This window comes from Chrysemys picta, chromosome 3 (assembly GCF_011386835.1).
Source record: "Chrysemys picta bellii isolate R12L10 chromosome 3, ASM1138683v2, whole genome shotgun sequence".
Taxonomy (NCBI): Eukaryota; Metazoa; Chordata; order Testudines; family Emydidae; genus Chrysemys; species Chrysemys picta.
In genome coordinates, this window is record NC_088793.1 from 145,619,164 (window position 1) to 145,645,395 (window position 26,232).

The 26,232-nt window shown below is 40.3% G+C and overlaps 1 protein-coding gene across 1 annotated transcript in view; it reads left to right on the forward strand.

The window, feature by feature from the left end:
- The window catches only part of BIRC6 (baculoviral IAP repeat containing 6), a 293,548-nt gene that overhangs the window by 130,248 nt on the left and 137,068 nt on the right, over positions 1-26,232 (forward strand). The window contains 9 exon segments of the mRNA XM_008174422.4: positions 651-778; positions 12,217-12,779; positions 13,902-14,077; positions 16,842-16,938; positions 17,120-17,314; positions 18,789-18,989; positions 21,157-21,436; positions 23,270-23,526; positions 25,595-25,703. Coding sequence (XP_008172644.2) covers positions 651-778; positions 12,217-12,779; positions 13,902-14,077; positions 16,842-16,938; positions 17,120-17,314; positions 18,789-18,989; positions 21,157-21,436; positions 23,270-23,526; positions 25,595-25,703 — 2,006 coding nt within the window.

Below are 26,232 nucleotides of genomic sequence, written 5' to 3' on the forward strand. Positions count from 1 at the left end.
TGGATATGTTTTTTTCTTTTCTGAACTATTCTGGAGAATTATGGTAGAATGAAACACTACAAAGTATACCAGTGATTTGATATTCCATGTGAGGGATTTCCTAATAACAATTTTGTTTTCAGATACAGTAAAATAATGCAAGTAAACCCTATTAACTGAAATCAAATTGGTTAGGAGAACTGTTAATGAACCATTTTAAGATTACGTAGTAAAGTATGTATCAAGTCAGGAAATATGAAAAGTAAGATTCTCATATTTTTTAACCAGCCTATATTACATATTTATTTGCGGACTACTTCTAATACATATGTTTCTATGTGAAAATCAGTTCAGATTAAGAGGTTTCATGTTAGATAAGCTAAATTACTCATTAAAGATCAGAAATTTTCTAAAAAAGAACTGTTTTGAGGGGGAACAATCTTTGTTTTTAACCAAGAACTGAATGTTTGTGGTGTTATGACCCATCGCTGGTGGTAGAATGCAAATAAGAAAAGTTAAGACTTGTATCCACCCAATGGAAATTCCACAGAAATTATTCAGGAATGCAAGTGTAGTTGACATAATGCTTTTCTCATAAAACATTTTACAGTCAATGTACTTTAAACAAATGCTTCCTCGTAGCATAAACAACTTTTGAAATCTATTTTCAGGTTGGGCCAACAGCTACACAAGCTATGCAAGAATTTCTTACTCGATTACAAGTGCACCTTTCTTCAACTTGTCCTCAGATGTTCAGTGAATTTTTATTAAAGTTAATACATATACTTTCAACAGAGAGGTAAAAATTGAGTTTTATCTTTAATACTCAAGTTAATTTTTTTTTTTACTTCCAGAAATAGCTGTAGGCTCTGTCTATAATACAAATAAGTGTTTCTGTAACTAGGATGTGACACTTTCATGTTCACCCCATTGCAACACTGTGTGTGTGAATCATGGCTGAAAAGATTCTACACATACTATACTGCCTAACCATATTTAAATGAGTTAATTTTGGGGTATTCTTAGCAGTACCTACGTGGTACCTCCATTGGGGTTAGAATGCCTGAAGTACATGCCCACAAATTTGCATTGGCAGCAGGTGGAATAGTGGACTCAGGACTCTCCACAAGTCCTTGCTTGAGGAACTGCAAATAGGAAGACTATATTGAGTGTTAGATGATTGGATGACATTGCCTCCTCCTGGAGTTGATTGGGGAACTTGTTCTTTGTTGGAGCAACATCTAAAGCAGGGGTAGGCAACCTATGGCACGCGAGCTGATTTTCAGTGGCACTCACACCGCCTGGGTCCTGGCCACCGGTCCAGGGGGCTCTGCATTTTAATTTAATTTTAAATTAAGCTTCTTAAACATTTTACAAAACTTGTTTACTTTACATACAACAATAGTTCAGTTATATATTATAGACTTGTAGAAAGAGACTTTCTAAAAACGTTAAAATGTATTACTGGCACGCAAAACCTTAAATTAGAGTGAAGAAATGAAGACTCGGCACACCACTTCTGAAAGGTTGCCAACCCCTGATCTAAAGTGATGCTGATTTGGGAGGCCTGCCAACAAACCCCCTAATTTTTCATTAGCCAGAGGAAGCTCTACTGGGGGACTCTAGTCTAAGGGGATAAAAGAATCTGGAGTGTGGCATGAGGAGTGGGTTAAGAGGATTGCTGATAGATTCTGAAAGTATTTCACATGGATTGGTAAAGGAGGCTAGAATGGGATTTACGAACTATGGTTTCATATAATATCCTTGCCATCAACTGCTGCTACTTGTCCTTCAAAAAATGTTATTAAACGTGCATGTTTTAAGGTCTTTAGCATTACCAATAGAAATTAATATATACTTAATTCTCATATCTCTAAAAATGTTTTCGAATAGTCCATATATTAATGAATGCTAAACACTCCCTATATCTTCCCCAGTAACCATTGAAAAAATTTAGAAAGAAAACCTTACTGTAATGGTTATTTTTAAATATAGTTCATTGTAGAAAAGATCTCATCACCAAATAACAGTATTTGTTGTTTAAACTGGTAACTAATTCTTTTCCAGTATATTTGTTTTTTTAGCCCACAGACTTTTTAGCCAAAGTCAAAAGATCATATTGACTTTATTCAGATCAAAAATATAATCAGTTGATCAGAGTGGAAAATTAAGTAGTAACTTGCTATTGCCAAGATGTAAAAGGTTGAATTCCTCATTTAATTGTTTAAATTCTGTTGTTAAAGACTTAATTCTTCCCCGCTGCAAGTATTTTACTGTATGTCAGTCTTATGATGCTACTTACTGGGATGCAAAGATTTGAGAAACCCCCACCCCTATTTAATAAGCCTAATTTTGACCACCTTGAAGTTTTCTTTGCTTCCTGGCCTCAGCAGCATGGATTGGTTACCTCCTAAATAAAATAATATATAGAGAGATACCTATCTCATAGAACTGGAAGGGACCCTGAAAGGTCATCGAGTCCAGTCCTGCTCTCTCCTTCCTTCTGCCTATGCATCTTTGTCTCTCTCTGTGGTATGAACACACAGGAAAACAGAGAAGGTAAGAAAAGGAAAAAAAGAACAAGTGCCAAAAGAAGAACGCCAAGGGCTCTGCTTCAGACAGGCAGGAGAGAGTGAAAGGCAGAGTACTAAGTTCTGCTACAGCACTTCATCCTTTTAGGTGTGTGGGATTCCTTGGCCAGAAGATACCATTCAATCAGATGTATGTCGTCTTTAAGCAGGGAGTGGCAGTTTCAGTGGAGCACAGGAGGTCCTAGCAGTCTACCTACCTTACTGCTATCTGAACTATGCCACAGCTTGGCACTTGCTCTCTGTCTTATCCAGTTCTTCAGCAATTTCTCTGCCTTTGCAAGGTCCAGGAGCTCTTGGATCTGGATGTCTCTCAAATGGTCCCAGTTTTAGTAAGTCTCACTTTAGCAGGCATTCCTTCTGTTTCTCCTTTGTATAGACACCTATCAGCCTCTCTGTCCCACAAGCAATACCTTTCAGCCTGCTTTTCTTTCAGCTCCTGGAAAAATATTTGAGTCTCGAGCCTCTGTGTGGTGCTCCTTCATCCTCCTGTAGTTCCACCCACAATATGAAGAACAGATTTATTATCTCCCGGTCTGATACTAGAGAACTTAGTCTTCACCCCACCTACAAGCAGGAAACAGTCTCTCATCTCTCCAAAGACCCATTGCCTGTTTGGCTGCTTGTTCAGCTTAGCCATGTTCTCTCAGGGTGCCTAGGCCTGAGGCTTCTCTGCTGGCCCCTGGTAAGCCTGCTCTTACAGGTACTTTCTAGCTCCTTTCCTACACAGGGCTCACAACCAATGTTTTTTTCCCCCCTGGGCTAGGTATACATTATGAGTTGGGAGTGCGATTCTCTTGCTTGTGTATACACATTCACACTAGCTCTCATTGAGCTAGTGCAAGTATAAATAGCAGTGTGGCTGGGGTAACACTGGTAGTGACAGCAGAGGCATGATTGAGCCATGCTTAGTGCACATCTACCATTTTCAGGTGGGTTTGTATTCGCAGATGTCGCTCTCCTATCATATACCCAACATAATATACAAGAAAAACAACTTGACTCAATGCATTCGGCCAGCAAATTGGATTGAAAATCAACTGCAATAAGACCAATATCCTGACCTTTAATATTGCCTCACCATCACCAGTACGGATAGAGGCTTATGTTCTCACCAATGTAGACACATTCACATACTTGGGCAGCACCATCAGCCAGGATGGTGGAACAAGCCAGGACATCCGGAACAAAATCAGTAAAGCCAGGAACACCTTTAGGAGCTTAAATACAGTCTAGAAATCATCAAAACCAAGCTCAAGATATATCAGTGCTGCGTACTTTCAACACTACTTTATAGTTCAGAATGCTGGGGAATGAAAAAGTATGACATGTCCAAACTGTCTTTATTCCATAAAACCTGCCTGAGAAAAATCCTCCATATCTTTTTGGCCCAGAACAATCTCAAACCAAGATCTGTTGACACAGTGCAGCCAAGAGGATCTGAGCACCATCATTGCCAGGAGGCGATGGAGATGGATTGGTCCAGTGCTTCAGTTGGAAACTGGTTCCATCACCAGAGTAGCAATAAGATGAACACCTGAAGGCAAGCAAAAACGAGGTCGCCCGAAAACAACATGGCAAAGAGCTGTGGAAGCCAAGCTGAAAAACCTGGGGTACAGCTGCGGAACCAGTGAAAGACTTGCCAGAAACAGTCAGGAGTGGAGGAGCTTCATCACTGCCCTAAATGCCAGAGGTAATAGGAACATGATGATGATTGATGATGATTTGTATTAAGAATGGCTCAGCTGTGCTTCCTCTGCTGCTACTAGTGCCACCACGGCTACACTATTTATACACGAGCAGACGAATCACACCACAAGCTTGTAGTGTAAATGTAGCCCTAGTTAAGCTCAGCTGGAAGCTTTTATAAACATCTTTGGAGTCCATGCTCCCTCAGGCTTTCTTTCAAGATTTGGGTGCACAGACTGTTAGAAGAAAAAGCAGGTTGACCCAGAGGTGGATATGAGTACAGGCTTCTTTACTGTGATACTTGTTCCCCTGGACCCAATTGTCTAGTAAGCAGTGAATTAGTTACAGCCCATTCTTTTTGTTTGTTAGTATGTACATGCCTACATCTGTTAAAATACCTCAAAACCACCCATTTTGTTAGTAAACCCACCCTATCGTGCACAGCATTACACATATTACACAGGCATTTTACCTTAAAAATATATTTTTTGCAACAATTTCTGCCACAAATCTCCCTGGTCATGAGCAATTCTCAGGGGAGGTAGGAAGGGGCCGTAAACCAGGACTTTTTATGTAGCTGGGAAAGGAAGGGAGGAGGAGATAACACTGCTTTACCCAAAAGGTACCTTTGAGATCCCCACGTTTCTTATGCAGCTGCAACACTTATCAAACAAGCAACAGGGAAGGGCAAAATATGGCAACTTATTTATTAAACACAGAACTACAGCCTTATGCCTTTGTCCCCTAATGCCATGTCCGCACATTAGTAGCTTCCCAGGTCTCTACTTAACCCATACATATCCCAATACAGATGACTCGGGGTTTAAGCATAAAATTTGAAATCACTACACTCTTTAGCTCCAGAGGTTCAAACCTCAGCCCAATCTCACTCAGTGTGGAAGTTAAACTGAATATCTTGCAGTTCATTTTGTCTGGGTCTCTCAGATGACATGTAAAACTAAGGACCTGGCTTTACATATAGGGTACCCCTACACAGCCCCTGGGGTGTGATTTACAGCTTGGGTAGACGTACCCACACTAGCTTTAATCTAGGTAGCTCACTAACGACAGAAACTTAAAGCTGCAATGGCACAGGCTGAACAAGCAAGTGTACACCCAGTGGGGTCAGGCAGGCTTGTGAAGCCTGCACTGAAGCTTGCGGCGCCGCATCTTAACTTCTGTGCTTAGCAAGCTAGTAAGATTCAAGCTAGTACAGGTATATCTACATAAGCTGCAAATCACATGCTTGGCTGCAGTGCAGACATACCTAGTGTTCTTTAAGTACCTATTCCTTTACACTAGCTCTGTGGTCTTAGCCTCCCTTCGCTAACCTGTAATCTGCAGGAACCACAGCTTCTGTTTCTCTCTGGATGGGGTTTCTCTCTTCTACCTCCTGAGTGATTTTTTTTTTCCCCTTAGTTTTCCCTGCTGTTGGCTAGGGAGCTCAGGCTTTCTATTGGTTCATTAGAAACTTCGCTTTTGTCTCAGCCTTGCGTAGGGGATTCTTCCTTAGTGGCAGGTTTACCTCTAATTTTCTTTGTACTGCACTCCCTCTCTCAGCAAAGAGATTTCTGCAGTGCTCTCAGTGGCCTGCCTGCCATAGTACTCCCATTTTAGCTTCTGTGTCAGGGGTTTCCCTTGTTTCAACACCATGGAGACCTCTCAGGGCCCCTTAACTCTCTTGGTGCTTTTCAATGCCTGCTGGTCTAGCTTCTGAACAAAGAGCCCGGTCTTGCATATTCTAGCTCCTTTCTACCCTCTGGTGCCAAGTTCATTTCAGTTTTAGAAGTGCTCTGATCCCTCTACACCCACTAGAACCTGCTACAATTTGTCAGTGGGAATATCATATTGAGGAGAGATCAGAAATGAACCACCTTCCTATTCAGAACGACTGGATTCTGTAAACTCTCAACTGCTGGCCACCTTCAGGGTCGGTTTCCTACAGTCAGAATCTGGTGTACATCGTTTTGGGAGAACACCTGAAGTTCTGTACCAGTAAGGGGTACTCTTGTTGACCCTAAACCTCCCTTTTAGTATTTTCCAGGGCAAATCTAGAGAATTGGAGACGTACATGCTTTTATTTGTGATGCATCTTCTCTACTAGCTATAGAAAATGTCTGCATAAGACTTTGCATTTTCACTGTGACTTAGAAGAGTTCTCTCTCAGCCTCCAATGTTAGTTAGGCATCACAATGAGACTGTGAGCTAGGAAAGTATCAGCTCCATTTTGCAGATGAGGAGGGGGTGGGCTGAGAAGTCGTGTGACTGAGATTTGTTTCTTTTTCGAGTACGTGTTCCTATAGGTGCACCACTGCAGGATGTGTGTGCGCCTGTGCACTTGCAACTGGAGATTGTATATAGCAGTGTCTGTGGACCCGCACTTGCATAGAGCAGTGCCTCATGCTCCCAGGTGAGGGCCTATAAAGAGGCATGGGCCCACCACCGCTCTAGTTCCTTCTCAGCTGCCTGCGGCTTGAGATGAAACAACTGTGGTGTCCACTGCTTTCAGCTTTTCTTATTACCTCCCATGTTTGTTTCATTTATTTAGGTTTTTATTTTACCTCATTATTTTTATTAGTTGGAGCACAGCTTATGTTTGGGGATTCCACCCCTCTGAACTTGATGCCTTGCTCTTTGTGGTCTATGATACTTCCCTGAGGTATGTTTAAGATTCTGGGGTTCAGGACTTGCCAGATTTCCCTGTCCCCCCCTTTCAACTCAAGAGATAATCTATCCTCTGACGAGGTTTCTGTACAAGGCTGTGTCACAGCATCGTACCAGCACATGCCTCTAAGGATGTACCCTGATGAGGACTTTCCAGAGCCCAGCAGATGCCCTAGATTCACTGAACCAGCCACTGGCTCCACAAGACTGCTCGCTAGTATTTTATGTTCTCTTGAAACCTGAGACGACCCAAGATGAGCGAGACCAACCAAACAAAGAAGAGTCAACTTTGGACAGTTCTCATCTGATGAGATGGTAATACCACCCTTGCCCTCTTATGCAGACGACTTTAAGGCCTTCCAGGACTTAATGAAGAGTCTAACTGAATCCTTCCACACTGCTTTGGAGGAAGGTCTAGTAGTCTCAGCATTCTCTGGTGGACATTTCACATGTCTCCTCCCAGTGTAAGGTCGCCGTACCCATCAATGAGGCACTGTTCTCACCTGCATGAACTCTGTGGTAAAAACACCTACCACTATTCCACCTGCTTACAAACACCAGATAAAAAATATAATGTTCTGCCCAAGGGAATGGAGTACTTCTTCTCCCATCCCACCCCTAGTTCCCTGCTGGTAGACATGGTCAACAAAGAGAACTGTCAAGCATGCTCCACACCCTCTCCTTCCGAGAAGGCATCTAAACGCCTTGATCTCCTTGGTAAGAAAAGCTATTTGTTGGCTGCTTTCAATTTTGAGTCACAAATTACTAGGCCTTGAAGGCAAAATATAATTTTTACTACTATTCAGTTTGTTCAATTTATTGAACAACTCCCCTGAGACCCCAGGGAACAATTTCAAGCCCGCATTTCAGAAGGTCAGCTGATCACTAGAGCTTCCTTGCAATAAGCTCTTGACAACCCCAATGTGGCTTCACAGTCCTTAGCTACCGCAGTAGTTATACACCATCCTGGTTCCAATCTTCTGGCCTTCTGAGGGAGATGCAGAACATTGTGAAAGACTTCCCCGTTGAAGGGCTCAAGCTCTTTAGTTTTAACATGGACCCCTCCCTCCACTCCCTTTCAGTCACTGGGAATGTGTGTGCCTGCAACAAACAGAAGTCTTCTGTAAGTCTCAAACAGTATAATGCACCTGATCATTTCAGTTCCACCAACAATGGCTCTACGGAGCCCCCCCAAAAAGGGGACCATCATCTTCCCACAACCACCCAGCAGGCACATTTCTCTATGCAACTGTTTTGACAACTTAGTCAAGGGCCTCAAACAGCCTCTTTCTCTGGATCTTCTGCTGCACAATTCTGCCATCCAACCTCCTTTTGGAGACCACCTATCTCACTTACTACCTGCCTGTGAGCTCATCATCTCAGACAAGTGGATCTTAAGGTGGTCACTATGGGATACTCTATTCATTTCCATTCTCCCCACATATACCCACCTCTGTTTCCCATCCCTCTTCAGGGACCCTTCTCGCATGGGAGGCTGCATCTCAGATGTGTTCAGACATGGCTAAGGACTTATGTATGCCCTGAACAGACTGTCTTTCCAAACAAATCACTGTACCTTTGCAAGTGGAAAGAACCATTAAACGTCTCAGGTGGTGGAAAGAGCCATAAAGGTGGTGATGTGAATCCTATTCTCATGTCTACCACCTTTTGGAAATCCTTACCACAGATGTGTCTCTCTTGGATTGCCAGTCTGTCAAGATAACGTTAGGCAACAGGGAAGCTATGTACTATATAAACCTACATGGGGTAGCAAGATCCCACTCTTTATGTGCAGAATGGCTAAAACTGTGGAACTGATGCATCTCCCATCACATAAAAATCTGTGAGATTTACCTACTGGGCCTTTAGAATGCAACGGCGGACTCCTTGAGCCGGAACTTCTATCAGGACTATGAATGGGAGCCCAGTGTCTATCTTCCACAGCATCTGCCAGTTCTGAAGGTAGATTTCTTCACAGTTTTGCCCAGTGTGAAATGTTGCTGCTTGTGCTCCAGAGGAGGATGTGGCCACAATTGTGTGGGAGATACCCTACTTGCACCTTGGCCCCAACTCCTGCTCTATGTTTACCCATAGAATCCTCTTAATACTCAGGACTTTGCTCAAACTGAGACAGGAAAGGGAGCCAAATGGGCCTTGATTTCCACTATCTTTGTCCACTGTGACAATTGGAACATGAGTGGCTTATGCCACCTCCTAAGGGGGTGGGTATTCACGGCATGCCTTTCATTTTTGTAAGTGCTGCTGCTGGGCATGTGGGCAGGAACCCAGCTTTTCTTCCTGAGGGACCTTTATCTGGGGGATTGCAGCAGCAATCTGACACTAGCTCAGCTACATCTGTTTTTGTGAGAGCAGAGCTATGTGGATTCAAGGATACTTGCCAAAGTTGGGAATGTGCCTCATCTTGGTTTGGTTTTCTGGTACAGTATCAGCTAAGCTTCCCAGTATCTGTTTACACTCCTAATCCCTTTGTGATGTTTCACTTTGATTTGGAGAGGGAACCTGGGATCATGCTTCTCTCGGCTTCATTTTGCTGCCCGAGGTTCAGGCAGGGCAACACAGTCGTGATTTTTACCAACTCCTTGACAATCCTGCCACTGCTGTTTTTTTAGATGTGAAGAGTCTAGCACTGAACCCCCTGTGGACACTTCTTGAGATCCTGGAGCTGCTCTTCAAGGGTTTGTGTTCTACAACCATCATCTCCAGCTTGCCGCATTGGTTTCTTAACAGAAGCCCTCTGTTGGTAGAGGCATATTGTCTGACCAGCAATAGAATGTCTCTAGCTTCTTGCTAATCTCAAAGATCTTCATGGCCTGATGTAGCATTGGGAAAGTACTGTCCTGTCTTTTTTTCCCCCACCAGAATGTTTTGGATTTCCTTCTGTTGGAATTCAAGAGGCACTTCATTCAGAGACCCTCATCCTGCAGGTTCTGACAAGACCCCTATTTGAGACATTAGAGCAAACTTATTGATAACTTCTTTCCTTTAAGATCTTCGTTTATTGTAATGACTGTGGCCAGACAAGCGAGAGATTAATTCTCTCCTCCCTTCTGTATGCTTTCAGTTATCTTCAGAAGAGTTTATTTTGTTTTCTCCTAGAATTTTTCTGCAGTTAATACCAAATTCCTCTGGGACAAGTCCAGTATCTTCCCCATCAATGACAAGAGGCTGCCTTTATTGTATGTTGAGCATGTTCTTAAGCTTTATATTTCTCATTTTCAAGAATTTAAAAAGTCAAAAAAATCACTCATGTTTTGAACGTTGCAACAAGAGCAAGGCGGCGGCTGCTGCTGTTGTTAGATGGGTATGAGGCTGCATTCTCATGTGTCTGGCTGGTAAACCTTGTGTTCTGAGCTTGTCAAATGCCATAGGACTTGAAGTCTCCACTTCAATGCTCACTTCAAGTGAGGTATTTTTCCCAGGTATATAAGGCAGCAGGCTTGGCCCTCTCTTTTTACTATCAGCTCGACCTGTTCACTTCTCTGGATGACTCATTTGGCTGCAAGGGCCAGCTAGCAGCATAATAAGGTAAGCTCACCTCCTGAGGTTGCTGCTTCTTAGAGCCATTGCATGTTCTTTTAACCTACTTTTGTAGGATGGGAGAAGAGACTTTGAAAAAGGGAAAATTACTTGCTGGTAATTCCATTTGTTGTCTCCTCTCATTCTTCGTCCTGCCTTTCTTTTTAGTGGTTGGTGTGCTGCCTCTTGCTTCCTATTTCTCTTGTATTCAATTGCTTTCTGTACAGTTCTGGTAGTTCTTTAATTGGGATGGGCAGGTCCTGACTAGGGCTTATATAATTGGAGGTAAGCTTTTTCAATTCTGCTTCCTCACTTCCCAGTAGATGGCACCATAATCCTGTCTGTCCGCTAATCATAGACTGGAAGTAGAGAAGACTGCAACAAGCAAAAGTAATTTTACCTTGGATGATATCTATAATTTGAAATAGTAGAATGCTGTATAGTAACATTTAAATACATTCATGATGAGAAATAAATGTTTTTATTGGCATAACCATTCCGACTTTAATTCACTTTGTCTATACATTACAGCATGTTACTGTATGCATGCTACATTTGACTTATGTTGAGCAACACACAAAATCAGGGTTGAAATAAAAGAAAAAGGAGTTGATTTGTCCTCTGATATTAAAGCCTCCTTTAAGTATGTCTTAAATATTTTCAAACAAGAAGTAGGATTTAAATCTCCCAAAACACAGGAAAAGCACGAAAACAGGGGTTCAGATATTTAATATTGTTTTCAATATACTTTCAAATATGATTATTGTTCATCAAAGCACTAGACTGATTGTGAAGGAAGTGTTTTTATTTTTAATTCTCTTCTCTTTCGAACTAAAACCTCACTCTGTCTTCTAAATTGCACTCTTAAGACCATATACTGAAACACTAATTCACTTTGCTTTCTGTAATGTTGAAAATTACAGAAAGATTCAATTCTAAATCAGTAGCTTATTGCTAGTTTTGAAATTTAATTTTTTCTTTTAGCTAAATCAGACTTAAATAATTCAGCTCACATTGGTAAAACTTCAAAAGTAGTAGCACCAAACATCCATTTTTCAGACCTCCAGTAAGAATACTGCCTAAATTAGAATATCTTTCATGTGACTTATTGGCATGCAAATACTTACTTTCACCTGTTTGTGACAGTCATCAGTGGAATTATTTGATACTTTTTTCCTGTGATGTTGATGCGTAATTACCCAGCCAGACCATTAAGGATTAAAAACCCAGAAAATTTGATGATGGGGAGTAAAGAATCCCTTTTTTTGCCAGAAAACAAGTGGAAATTCACCCAATGGTGGTAAAAGATTGGAGGGCTTTCCCCCATAGAAAAACTTTCTGTAAGTTTACAAAATTTTCCACTCAGTAATTTTATCAAAATTGTTGACGCCAGCATTTCAAAAATATCTCTAAGGTAACTACATGGCCAAAGAAACAGTAGTTCCCAGACTCTTTCAATGGGGGACGTGTTTACCTTCCTGATGATATCAGCACAGTGTAGAAGGGAGACTTCCCAGAAATAGCATGTAGTGCCCCATGTGATTATAAAAATTGCTATGAAAAATAAATGCCTATCCCCTCTGTCAGAGGAGCAGAAAATTACCTATGTGCTTTCAACATACATTTTTGAAAATTGCTAGGTTTTCAGAGTATGGTTAGTGAAATACAGTAAGTCCTTTGAAGAGGACTACCTTTTTAAAGATATATAAACTGTTGTCACCTGTCAGTTAAATATATTCTGTTTGATTCTCTCTTTTAGGGGTGCTTTCCAAACTGGCCAGGGACCTCTGGATGCACAAGTGAAGCTCTTGGAATTTACCCTGGAACAGAATTTTGAAGTAGTATCAGTTAGCACCATTTCTGCAGTAATTGAGTCTATCACCTTTTTGGTGCACCATTACATTACATGCTCAGACAAAGTGATGTCTCGCAGTGGGTCAGACAGCTCCGTGGGTGCTCGCGCATGTTTTGGAGGGCTCTTTGCCAATATTATCCGCCCAGGTGATGCCAAAGCAGTTTGTGGAGAAATGACCAGGGATCAACTCATGTTTGATTTGTTAAAGCTGGTTAATATCTTAGTGCAGTTGCCACTTTCGAGTAACCGAGAATATAGTGCTCGGGTTCCAGTGGCTAGTAGTACTACAGACAGTGTTTCTGATGAAGAAAAAGTTTCGGGAGGCAAAGATGGCAATGGAAACAGCTCTAATTCTCAAGGATCAACCGCATATGTGGCAGACTTGGTGTTAGCCAACCAACAAATTATGAGCCAGATTTTGTCTGCTCTGGGCCAGTGTAACAGCAGTGCTATGGCAATGATAATCGGTATGTATTTGCAAGTAGATAGTATTCATTTAAATAAAAAGCAACGTCTCTTTCAGAATGTTAAGACTTTATTCATTTTCTCCCCATATGAGAAAAATATAATAGTGTAGATAAATACATACATTTTTAAATTTTAAATTAATGGAGATATCCCGATCTCCTAGAACTGGAAGGGACCTTGAAAGGTCTTGAGTCCAGCCCCCTGTCTTCACTAGCAGGACCAAATACTGATTTTTGCCGCAGATCCCTAGAGATGGAAGTAGGGAGAGAATAATACCAAACACACACTTTATTGTGGATTGGCAATCTAACTTTTTGGAAGTTGCCTAAAATGTTTTAATAGAATAGATCAACTTGAATTATGAACAATTCAAACAGCATTATTTCTTGACTTCATCACTGCTTCCAAAAGGTAGAGGGCCATATGGTGGCTTTGGCCCTTGCACAGGACATAATCATCCCACCTCTCTCATTTCTGTTAGTCTCAGTGAATGCTAACTGTGTGTTCTGACGGACTACCAAGTATATGCAGAGGTCAGATGGTTTTCTAGGCGGTTTACTCCTATTATAAATAGGTAAGCAAGCTGAGTAGTACTGTGAACAGCAGAGCTGCCATTTAGCGAGGGAATAAATTTAGAACTCCTGTGCAACACATACATCTGCACCAGACATTCGGTGAGCTGCGAATATTCTATAATATACATTAGAATTCTTTTCAGAGGGCAATATCAAATACATTTTAGTTGCTTTTGGCTAGAAGGAGCCAGGTGTGACCGTTGAACTTCCTGTCCCATTCCCTTGGTTAATTCACCTCGCTTGTAGTGTCTCACCTAACATTAAAGTAAGCTCTCTGGGCCCAGGATCAATCCTTCCTATATGTGCTATAAAGTGCCTTACACATGTCTGGGCTCTGTAATAATAATTTATACTTCATTGCAAACTTCATTGTTAATTACATGCCAATTCTTATTTTGCAGTAGCTATGGGAATACTAATTTAATGGAGATTTAAATAGCATTAGGTTCTGTTAATGCACTCTCTATTTGTGTAAAACTGGCAGTGTTTGTCTGCCAAGCCTCAGCTTCTTGGCCTTAAACTGTGCGTTTCATCTGGTTTTACTAGGTGCAAGTGGCTTGCATCTCACAAAACATGAAAACTTTCATGGTGGATTAGATGCAATATCAGTTGGAGATGGATTGTTCACTATATTGACAACACTTAGTAAAAAAGCCACTACAGTGCAGGTGATGCTTCAACCAATTCTTACCTACATGGCCTGTGGGTACATGGGAAGACAAGTAAGTTCTCTTAAGTCTATTCAGTTACAGTTTGAAATGTTCTTTTAATAGAAATTTTACAGTCTTGTATCTGAGACTTCAGTCTGCTTTAAATATTTTCTGAATTAATCCTATAAAAAACCTTTAGATTTCAAAGCCTTTCTAAGAAACATGGAAGTCCTCACAGAGTTCACTCCATAATTGAGTTACCAATGTACATGTAATTTTAATGGTGTTTAGTCTCATTAAAATTGTTTACAAGTCGTTTCACTGCTTTAAGTATGAATTAAATTAGATTCCTTTCAAGTGATCCACATTTGTAGCGATGATACAGCTATTTTCTTGGATCTTCTTTTCTCCTTCATGGCTCTGCCTCTGTAGACTCCCATTGAAGATGTTGCATGTCCTGAAATGCTTGCAACTGTTGGGGCCATATGCACATGCTGCTTTGGTCTAAGATTCTGGAGAAGAGACTCTAAAATTTCCACTCTTGACTATTTCTCTTTCTGCTAGCCTGTGTTATGAGGAACTCAACATTTCCCCTGTATGGGGTTGGCATAGAGCTTTTTTGATTGCAGTTAATGCTGGTTATGTAAAGAGTTAAGTTTTATTCACCAAAGAATAGACACATGCCAATCCTATAACTGCTGGATTTATCCATGTTCAAGTCAAAAGTAGATGGAATCCATATGCAAGCTTCTGGCTTTCAAATGCTGGCAGTGAGAGATTTCTTCCATCCCAATCTACTTCCTGTGCAGTAGGAGCTCTAGTTCTCTTCTCCCTCTTCTCCTTCCCCCCATCCCCCATTTCTTGGTTCACCTGCTTATTTTCTGCCTGCAGTACTCAAGTTCCTGAGGTATTTCAGACTGGTGATTGCAGACCTAGCAGTTCTCCACAGCGGTGTGGCGGGGCAGTGTGTGTGTGGATGTATGCACGCATCACCTCTGTACTTTGCAGCTTTGCCCAGGTGGGCCTCCACTTTACCAAAGTGTCAGGAGCACTATAGTGGTATGTCTGAGCCTAATTGCTGATCTGGAGTCCTACAAGGCTGCCTTTCCCTTGATGAGTGTGGCCCTGCTCGTGTTTTTGTCACCCCAGGCCTTTTTTGCTCCGCTCTTCTGAGCCTAGCTTGTTCATTTGTGACCAGATCTTGGAGATGTCCTATGTAACTGGTTCCCTTCCAGTGAAACATAGGGGTGGGCCAACACCAGCTTCTAAGGAACTGCATCCTTCCCCTGTTTAATGAACTCACACCTATTTAGCTCTCTGTGGGATAAGACTTTCCCCTTCAGGGCACTGGTCATGGTGTCCAGATAGTCTTCGTTTCCTTGTTTTCTAATCAGGATTTTAGGTATTCATGTATCTGAATAATGTTCTGGCCTTCAGGCATTAGCCTTTCACCTGGGCTGAGGTGCTCATCCACATCCACCTCCAAAGCTTCCCCTCTTTAATAGATGTTCCTTGGAATCCCCCTTCTCCTGTTGGAAACTGATTCCCCACCACACAGGCTAAAGCAGTACAGAATACGCAAGAACAGATATGAAAAATTTGCTTGGTTACTTAAGCAGTATCCCAGCTTAATGAAACAGTTACTTTTATGTAGGGGGGCTTTCATCCATAATCTAGTGGACAAGCACATAGATAAAATGTTAAAACAGGATTATGACGTCTCTAACATGTCTTAGAGCTGCTTTCATCTGTCCAGCCACTTTTAAGGCTGCAGTCTTCTGGGTTTGCCATTCCTTTGCCTTAGTTGGCACTAAAAGTGAGAACACCAACACCTTGTGAATTCCTTTGAAAGGACTTCAGTTCTCTCTGCATTTTTTTTTTTTTTTTTTTGTATATTTCAGGTGCCAATGCTAATTCCATATTGTAGTTGCATTTAATCCAGGATCCCTTCAGTGTAATCATGCTGTTTGAGGAGACCCTAATTACACCTGTACCCCGATATAACACTGTCCTCAGGAGCCAAAAAATTTTACTGCGTTATAGGTGAAACCGCGTTATATCGAACTTGCTATGATCCACCGGAGTGTGCAACCCCCTAACCCCCCCCAACCAGAGTGCTGCTTTACTGTGTTATATCCGAATTCGTGTTATATCGGCTCGCGTTATATCGGGGTAGAGGTGTATATTCTTCAAGGTTGCTGATGTTGGCAAACTTTTCAGCTGCCTCGTCAGGGAAATGAAATGGCTTTTCTCCATCTTTCCTTGCCCTTAGGGGTTTCAGCGTACCCATTTCATCCCTTTGGTTCCTCCAGCATTAAGAATACCTTACTGGCTGGCTAGCATTCAAGGCAGAAGTCATCAATTTATATCCCTGTCCTCTCAAATTCAGTGAATTGTTGCTGATCTTGATGGCTGCCAGCCCTCTTGAAGGATGGTTGAAATGGTTTCTTTTCCATCTAGACTGGTTCTACTCTGACCCCCCTCCCCCAAAAAAGTCATTGGCAGTTGTCTGTTTTGGCTATTCAGTATTTTTAGCCCCATTCTTAACTGAGTAGCTTTCCCTGTTCCTAGGCAAAGAAGATTTTCCCTGAGATGGGGAGCCAGGGGAAGTATATTAATGCTATTTCATGGTAGAAAAGTGAACTGGGCACTTGCATTGGCTGTTGGGAAGTGCTGTCCTATCTTGGACGTTATCCTCAGTTGGGGGTGGGGAAGAGAGGTCAATTCTATAAAAGAAATAATCAGGTAATAAACTTCCCATTGTGTTAAATAACCTTGCATGAAATTTAGCTGTGCACTATACATCATGACTAAGTAGTTCATATATTTCTTCTAGGGTTCTCTTGCTACCTGCCAATTATCTGAGCCACTGTTATGGTTCATTCTGAGAGTGTTGGACACCAGCGAAGCACTGAAAGCATTCCATGATATGGGTAAGAGAGCTGGATTTTCCCTCATTAAAATGTGCTTAGTATAACAACATTAGGTAAGCAAATTTAAGTAGGTCAAATATGCCTTTGCTTCCTTAGTGTTAAGCAGAAATCCTAGCTTTTGGTTTCTTTTAGTTCCATACTTATCTTTAATGTACATTTTGATTTGCTTCATTTTACTTAGGAGGTGTTCAGCTCATTTGCAACAACATGGTAACCAGTACAAGAGCCATTGTCAACACAGCAAGAAGCATGGTTTCAACTATTATGAAATTTCTTGACTCTGGTCCTAGCAAGGCAACAGATAGCAGTTTGAAAGCAAGAGTGCTAGCTTCTGAGCCTGATAATGCAGAAGGAATCCACAATTTTGCGCCATTAGGTTTGTAATACTTCTTCTTTTTTTTTTTTTTTTTTTAACTTTAGGAGACACTAGATTGTACTAAGACATACATTTTTAAAAATGTCAGTGAGGTAGGATAGTCCATAAACTTTATACAAGGCTATTTTTAGAATCTGAATATGCTGATCAAATGATAATGATTTGTCTGCTGGCCTAGCCCAGAAGGTACTCATCCAGAGTCTGAGTACCAACAAGACTGGAGAGTGAAAAAGCCCATTTTGATTAAAATGAGTATATTGGTTTGGGGAGAGGGAGGGTTACAGATATTGTGGGGAAGTGGCAAAAGATCCCTCCAAATTTGAGTGACGGTATCAGAAGAAACTATTACAAAATAGCTATAAAATTGCAAAAAAATAAAATCAGTGTGTAGTTGATAGAATGAGGGTCCGTTATGCATCTTCTACTTTAGTATTTTCAGTAATTACCTTAAGAACGGATATGAACAGTTGTTGTCTTCAAACTCACTCTACAGAGAGCTTGTAAGTAGCTGAGATCTTGCTCTAACCACATAGTATATGCTACAGATCACCTCCACATCTGTTACAAACTGCTCACTGTCAGCAGCAACTTGATGCGAAGTACACATGGTAGTGTTTGGCACTCAAATAACTCTTCCTACTCTATTCTTAAACCAGGCAGAGATAGAAGACTAATGGTTAGTTCCGCTGGGAGCAGAGAGTGGGGACTTGCAAACCAAGGTTGAAAACTACTTTGCCAGGTTCAAAACCATGCATGTAGCAATCTTAATATTAGTTTCCTGTACTCTTTGAAAGGCCAGGGCAACAACCTTTGTGAAATCCTTTCAATGTCCCTAATGCAAGAGAGAGGGAGGGGAGCTTCTTTGAACCATTTGTGACCCTACCAGTAGCTTAAGATGGACACAGAACAGGCTGTAGTATTTGAGGTAGACATGCAAGACTGCTTTTAAGTCATGTGTACATAGAAATGTTGTGCATGTGTAGTGCTTGAAAACTGCACTTGCATAGGTGAGGTTTCCCTGGCAAGAGGGGGGCGTGATAAACATGGAGATACCAAGCTGGATTCAGCCCAGCACTTTCCCCATTCTCAGCAGCTGGGGTGGGAGCTTGGTATCTAACCGGAACATTGGCCCTGGACTTTGCTAACAGGCTCCTCTCACATCGTTTTATTTTGGTTGTGGCTCTAGTAGGTTTAGGATTTTGGCTAGCAGATGTCTTGCATATTTACAAGCAAAATTTCGTTAGTTGTATGTGCCTATATAAACTCTTTTATACAAGTTATGTAAATGTATTTTAATGGAAAGACCACACAAATTAATTTAGTAATTGCAATGATTAAATCAGGTTGCAGTGTTGTAATCTACAACAAATGAATAATAGAAAAATGTCACTCTTTAGCGACTGGTAATTTGAATACTAGTAATCTGAGTTTAGAATGTGGTATTAACAATTAATATAATAATTGTTGTTTGAAGGTTCAATCACATCAAGCAGTCCTACTGCCCAACCTGCTGAAGTACTACTTCAGGCCACGCCTCCCCACAGAAGAGCTCGATCTGCTGCATGGTCTTACATCTTTCTACCTGAAGAAGCCTGGTGTGACCTCACAATTCACCTTCCTGCTGCAGTGCTGCTAAAAGAGATACACATCCAGCCTCATCTTGCATCCCTTGCAAGTGAGTAGATTTATTAACAATTGTGCTGAACTGAAAAACTTTTAGGATATAATTTTAGAAAAAAAATGTTTTCTTTGAACATAAAAAACCTGATTTAAGAACACTAACAAAAGCCCAGCAGTTTGTTACCTTTGCTTTTATTATTGAGAATCAAATGCCATAGAATTTCTTAGTTTTCTGTGTTTTGTGCTGTTTGAATTAAGGGCAGGTCTACACTTAAAAAGCAGCACTGGTGCAGCTGCGCCACTGTAGTGCTTAGTGAAGATGCTACTATGCTGATTGGAGAGCTTCTCAAATAAAAATAAATAAATGGAGATATCTCCTAGAACTGGAAGGGACCTTGAAAGGTCATAAAGTCCAGCCCCCTGCCTTCACTAGCAGGACCAAGTACTGATTTTGCCCCACACTCCTAAGTGGCCCCCGTCAAGGATTGAACTCACAGCCCTGGGTTTAGCAGGCCAATGCGCAAACCACTGAGCTATCCCTTCCCCTCTCCCATCAGCATAGTTAATCCACCTCCGTGAAAGACAGTAGCTATGTCAACGGGAGAAGCCCTACTGTCGACATAGTAAGTGCTGTTTGCACCGCGGATTAGGTCAGTATAACTGCAATTTTCCACATCCCACTCTGAGCAATGTAGTTATACCAACGTAAGTCTGTAGTGTAGACAAAGTCTGAGTGCATGTCTTGCTGCTCTTCTAGTTCTGCCTCCCTTATCTGATGAGTTGGTGTTAAGTAGGAGAGGCCCTTGCATTTCATAAGGAATCAGTTTACATATTGCTTGTTTTCTTAGTTTCTGGCCCCAAATGTTAATTCTCCTCATGCCTCAGACTGGTTTCTCTGGAGCATCCTACAGGGCCTATTAAAGCCCTCGTGATGGCTGCTTTATTGTTTGTGATGTTAGACACATTCAGTTTTAATGGATTATAATCACTGACCTGATGACTCTTCCCCCCCTAGGTCCCTAATGTTGCTTCATTTATACTGGCAAAACTGCATTTTTTTGCCAGTATAGCTTATTTGCCCAGTGGGGCTGGAATAAGGTATAGCAGCAGAAGCACAGTTTTGCCAGCATAAGCTTCATACACACTTGTGATTTTAGAATACAGGTATAGTTATACCAGCAAGGTGTTCCTGGTGTAGACCTAACCTGAATAGGCAGGGCACCCTATGCCTTCTTAATTAGTTTAATGCCCAATCTTTGAAATAAAGTGCACAAATCACACTTTGGATATAGATAAAAATATGAAATTAATGTGAAACCTGTGGTCGTATTTTGCCTCTCAGCCTACATGGTTTGTTAATTTTAATGATTCTGAACTCTCTCTTTTAGGCTTTGTCTACATTGCATACTTTATAACTGCGTAGCTGTGCCGCTACAGCCACGTCATTGTAAAGTATGCTGTGTAGCCCCTCTTTGTGGCCGAGAGAGAGCTCTCCTGATGACAAAATAAAACCATCCCCAATGAGGGGCAGTAGCTTCATCACAGGGAGAGCATCTCCCGCTGACAAAGCGCTGTCTACACTGGCGCTTTTCGTTGTTAAAAGTGTTGTCGTTCAGCAGGGTGTTTTTTCACACTCTTGAGCGACAAATGTTTCAACGACAGAAGTGCAGTGTAGACATAGCCTAAGTTGGGGAAAATATTCTGATTTGTCAGTTAAAAACTGGGTACTCAAACTGATAAATGTTTTTTAAATAAAGTAGACTATCAATCACAGTTAACCCATGTGATTAACTCAAAACAAATTAACTAGGTGTGGGTTTTTTTTAGCGTTAATCGCACATCAGGGTGCCGTGCTTGGAGGGGAGAGGGGAGCGTCTTTGTGTACCTCCAGGGCAGGGGTCCCCCTCCTCCTGCTGCCCTGCTCCACTGCTGCTCCTGGGCCTCCCCTCCACCAGTGGAGCCACCCCTAGCAAGCTACTCCAGTGCACAGAGGGGGGGCTGATGTCAGGAGTGCCCATTCACCCCTCAGCGCACTCACACTCTCTCAAACATGCTTCTCCCCCCCAGCATTCAAAAATATTTAAGTAAATGGTATTCTGTTTAACAGTGTGATTAAAACTGCGATTAATTGACTATTTTTAATTTCTCGATTAATCGTGATTATTTTTTAATCATTTTACAGCCCTAAATAAAATGTTAAACCCTGTTTTGTTTCTCTGAAGCTTGCCCTTCATCAGTATCTGTTGAAGTAAGTGCAGATGGGGTGAATATGTTACCTTTGTCAACTCCTGTTATCACAAGTGGTCTCACCTATATAAAAATCCAGCTTGTAAAAGCTGAAGTGGCCTCAGCAGTTTGCCTTCGACTCCATCGCCCCCGAGATGCTAGCACATTAGGCCTCTCTCAAATTAAATTGTTAGGCCTCACTGCCTTTGGAAACACATCGTCTGCAACAGTTAACAATCCGTTCCTTCCTTCTGAAGATCAAGTGTCTAAAACAAGGTATGTTTATCAATAGTTGCAAGAAATGAGGAGAGCTATCCATGCTTTTCATCCTGTCTTTATGAAGCCTTTTATGTCTCTAAGGCAGGAGTCCCAGGTAGTGAACTGAATTCTCAGATTGTCAGCATTTCTCTCTAATCAACATCAGTAGTGTCCATTTTAAATCTTTTAGAAAATTTGGGTTTTAACTTAATACAAGGCAAGGAGTAAAAATAAATTTAAGAAATTAAATGTATTACATTTTAAAGTCAACTGGTAATAAGGAATTTACTAACCTTTAGAAAAAAGGATTGATAGTTTCTATTGGAAAATTTAAGCTGCATTAGTGAGACCTCATAATAGAATTTTTGATTTGGTGGAAATTTCAAAAAAGGAAAATTTTAATTTTAGGTTGAACTGAAAATGACATTTTTTTGAAATTTTTAGTGAATCAAAGTAAAAATTTTGAGTTGGATCAAAACAAAACATTTCATTTCTATTTTGATAAAATTTAAGGTATTTTGTCAAAAAGCAGCAGAGGACTAGATTCACAAAATGGCATGGATGACGAGAGTTATGTAACATTTAACCCAATACTTAGGGAACTCACCTGGGATGTTGGAAGACTTGGGTTCAGTTCCCTCTCTACCTAATGTAGAGCTTGGGTCTCCCACCTTGCAAGAGAATGCCCCAGCCCCTGAACTAGGAAGTATTCTCTTATGGGTCCATCTCATTCTCTCCTATTGAAGTTGTTCCACTTTTTTTATAAATAGTCCTTGATGCAAGGGTACTTGAACTTGGATGTCTCATCCTAGGTGAGTGCTCTACCCACCAGGCTATAGAGTTATACTTACTCTTTCTCTGGCTCATTGACTATTCATTGTTACGAAGGACTAGAATTGCCTCGATGATCCCAGGAAACTTGGGATTTTTTTCTAATACAGTTTTGATTTGAATTGGCTTTCAAATTTTAGAGTAACTTAGGTGAAGAAACAGGAAAACTAAATTTAAATTAGATACATAAATAAGCCTTCCTTAAGCAAAGTTCAAAGGATTATTCAGTTAACTGTGAAGCAATTTTTGTAAATTTAGAAAAGCTAAATATGCTATCCAAATTTTGCCATTACTGTTATCTTTTGTGTAATTTTAGTTCATCATGTACTGTTCATGCAGTTAAAAACTTTTATTTATATATATATATAGAGAGAGAGAGAGAGAATGCACAAGGGTGCAGAGTTAAGTTGTCTGCAACCTCATCTTTTTCAAGTTCATTGCTTTAATGGAATTGGTTATTTGTTCAAGATAAACATTCTTGTAACAGTTTTTAATATAGCATGTTACATTTTATATTTTTAAAAGAAAAATAATAGAAGAAACAGGCTAAATATAAACAAAATGTGTTACAAAATGTACAGCAAATGAGGTAGGGCTCCAGATCTCCTAAGGCTCACTGTAATCTATGATGCATTTATCATTTTAATTTATTATAGATTTCCTGTCAAATTTCAGAATTTACCTCCTCCTGGTTCAGGCTAACTATATTAGCAGAAAGATAAAATTGCACATGTAAGCACTCAAAATAATTTTTTTGTTAAAGTGCCAAAATTAAGTTGCAGGCATACCTTTGAACTCTGTAACAGAACAGTCTTTAATAATGTTTGTATACTGTTGCTCTAATACAATATCATTCATTTCACCTTACAGTGCCTATTACAGTACTATCTAATCAGATATTTATACTTCTCTTCCTGTTATTCTTCCCATCTATAAAGGTGTTTACTTGACTTAAGGTTGAGATACGTCATAATTATTACATACACTAACTCATTCTAGCTTTTTTGTTTACTATTTCAGTATTGGATGGTTAAGATTATTGCATCACTGCCTCACTCACATAAGCGATTTAGAAGGAATGATGGCTAGTGCTGCAGCACCCACTGCCAATCTCTTGCAGACATGTGCTGCCTTACTGATGTCACCATACTGTGGTATGCATTCTCCAAATATTGAGGCTGTACTTGTAAAAATTGGGCTGCAGTCCACTAGAATAGGCCTAAAACTGATTGACATTCTTCTAAGAAATTGTTCCGCATCTGGGAGTGATCCTGCAGGTGAGAATGTATTCTTTCTTAGTTTTTTTTTTTTTAATATTTGTCATTCTAATTCTTGTAACTTCTTTTGTGGTTCATGTAAATATGTTAGTAGTTGGTTGAAATTTACAAATTAAAGTGCAGAATCAAAATCTTAAAGTTGCACATCACACCATAATTTTATGTGGTATACAGTGCTGTGCTTTTGAGTGTCAATGAGGAGGCTCTACCACAGGGGTTCTCAAACAGGGGGTTGCAAGGTGGTTACATGGGGGTAGCGAACTGTCAGCTCCATGGGGCTGACAGCCCCAAGCCCACATTATATTAAATTAACCCCCCCCTTTTTTTAATTTATAAGGGGGGTAACACTCAGAGACTTGCTGTGTGAAAGGGGTGACCACTACAAAAAGTTTGAAACCACTGCTCTAGTTCTTAATTATCCTTCAGTGGTACAGCAGGATTACCAGCACAAACAAACACACAGATTATAAATAAAAGAATGCAATCAGATTAAACATCAGTTTCAGCAAATCAGATAAATATGCTTCAATCCTTCAGGATACAGGAACTGTACAATAGGACAGGTGTACATAAAATCCCAGTTGCAAACTGTGTTAAGGAATAGTTAAGGCTGAGAGTATGGCTGAGTAATTTTAAGATAAATTTCAGAAATGTTGTGATTATCACATAACTAAGCCTTGTTAAACCTAGGAAATTGAGAGTTATGGCTAAACTTACGGAAATGATTTTTTTTAACTTAACATGTTTGGATTTTTTTTTTTAATTTAACCTAATTCTCAATTGCCTGCATGTAAAATTGGATTATGGAATTACTGCAACATTCCTGTTATGTTTTTACCTTGAATTACTCATTCATTAATGTACATGAACATTAAATAAACCCGAAGAGATGGTTATCCCATGATATTTCTAATGGTTAGAGGATTTAGTTTCAACTTGAAATCACTTTTTAATTTCAGCTTTCAGGGTCAGAATCACCCATACACTGTGGTTGCTTTATGCCATTCTTGTAAAACAGCCAGAGTATACTGGCTGGTAAACCTTATTTACAGTTCCTTGGCATTGACCATGCAACCCAGAATAGCCAGAATGTACACCCAGTTTTCTACTCTTGCCACAAGTAAATAGGTCTGGTGAAAAAGGTAGCTTAAAAAAAAATTAAGTATTAATGGTCACTTTTGCTGTTTATATTTTAGCTGAATGTTTCTGTCAGCAGAGGCTAGTGTATTGATTTCTTTTCTTCAGAAAAACTCATGAGGAGTAGCTTGCTTTAAAAATGGCTGCCATCTCCTATTCTGAATAGGATTTAAGTCACATCCTGTCCTTGTTAACATGCCCTGTTTCAAAATGGCCACCAAATCTCATTGTTCCCAGTAGAAGGGAAGCTAAGCTGCTTTAAGGTAAGATGACAGTGTTCCCTATCCTGTCAGGAAGTGAAGAGCACTGTGAGGAGCAGGTTATGGTGGTGGGCAGTTTTGCTGAGAATATCCTGTGGTCTTAGTCTTATGGAGAGCAATAATCTCGAAATGGATACCTAATTGAGGACTGCAAGTAGTCTCAGTATTACTGAGAGCAATAGAATGTGTCAGCCATTTTGGAAGAGGGAATATCTTCATTAAATTTGCTGAAGAAACTCTGTTATGAAGAACAACAAGAAGAAATTACCATCACTACTTAAAAAATCATTAAATATGATATGTGCACAAGCTTTTAATGAGTTTTAACTATATGGGAAGTTTAAAGAATGGTATTCCACTTCAGAGGTAACTTAGAACAAAGTCTGACTAATTGTAAAGAACTGATTTTTAATAGATAAATTAATGAATTTACTTGTAAATTCATTAAACATTTTCTGAGTACTCACAGGTGGTATGGGGGAGGACAGGTGGCATTCTTTATATATTGAGATTGAATTCTTGCTTTAAATGCAAAAGTCAACTCAATCCTAGTATTGAGTTATAATACACTTGTTTCCGTAATTGTGTCCCACGTGCACTTTAAAAACAAAAAAATTAAATGAGTACTTTTACTGTTAATTTTTTTCCTTTTTGTGTGTGTGTGTGGCAAGATTTGAATAGCCCTTTACTTTTTGGAAGACTGAATGGCCTGTCTTCTGACTCTACAATAGACATTCTCTATCAGCTGGGAACAACTCAGGACCCTGGAACAAAGGACAGGTAAAATAATTATTTGAATTGTTAATGTCTTTAAGTATTAAAATTGTTTAAAAATGGATTACTTAGTGTTTTCTCATGATGCTAAAACATACTTTTCTTGTATCCAGTTTGAAATATCCCATGAGCACAGAACTATAAAGAAACTTCTAGTTTTGCATTTTACCTATCTTTGCATTCTCTTCAAAGAATGCTTAGTAAACTGGGCACAAGAAAATATACTTTTTAATATGGCTAAACATAAATGTGTGCATCTTGGAACAAAGAATATAGCCATACTTATAGGATGGGAGACACTATCCTGGGAGTCAGTGACATGGAAAAAAATTTGGGGGTCATGGTGGATAAGTTGAACATGAACTCCCATTGTGATGTTGTGGCCAAAGAACTAACGTGATGCTTGGATGCAGTGAAATCTTGAATAGGACTGGAAAGTTTTTTTTATTTTACCGCTGTATTTGGCACTTGTGCCGCTGCTGCTGGAATACTTTGTCCATTTTTGGTGCCTACCATTTAAGAAGGATTGTTGATA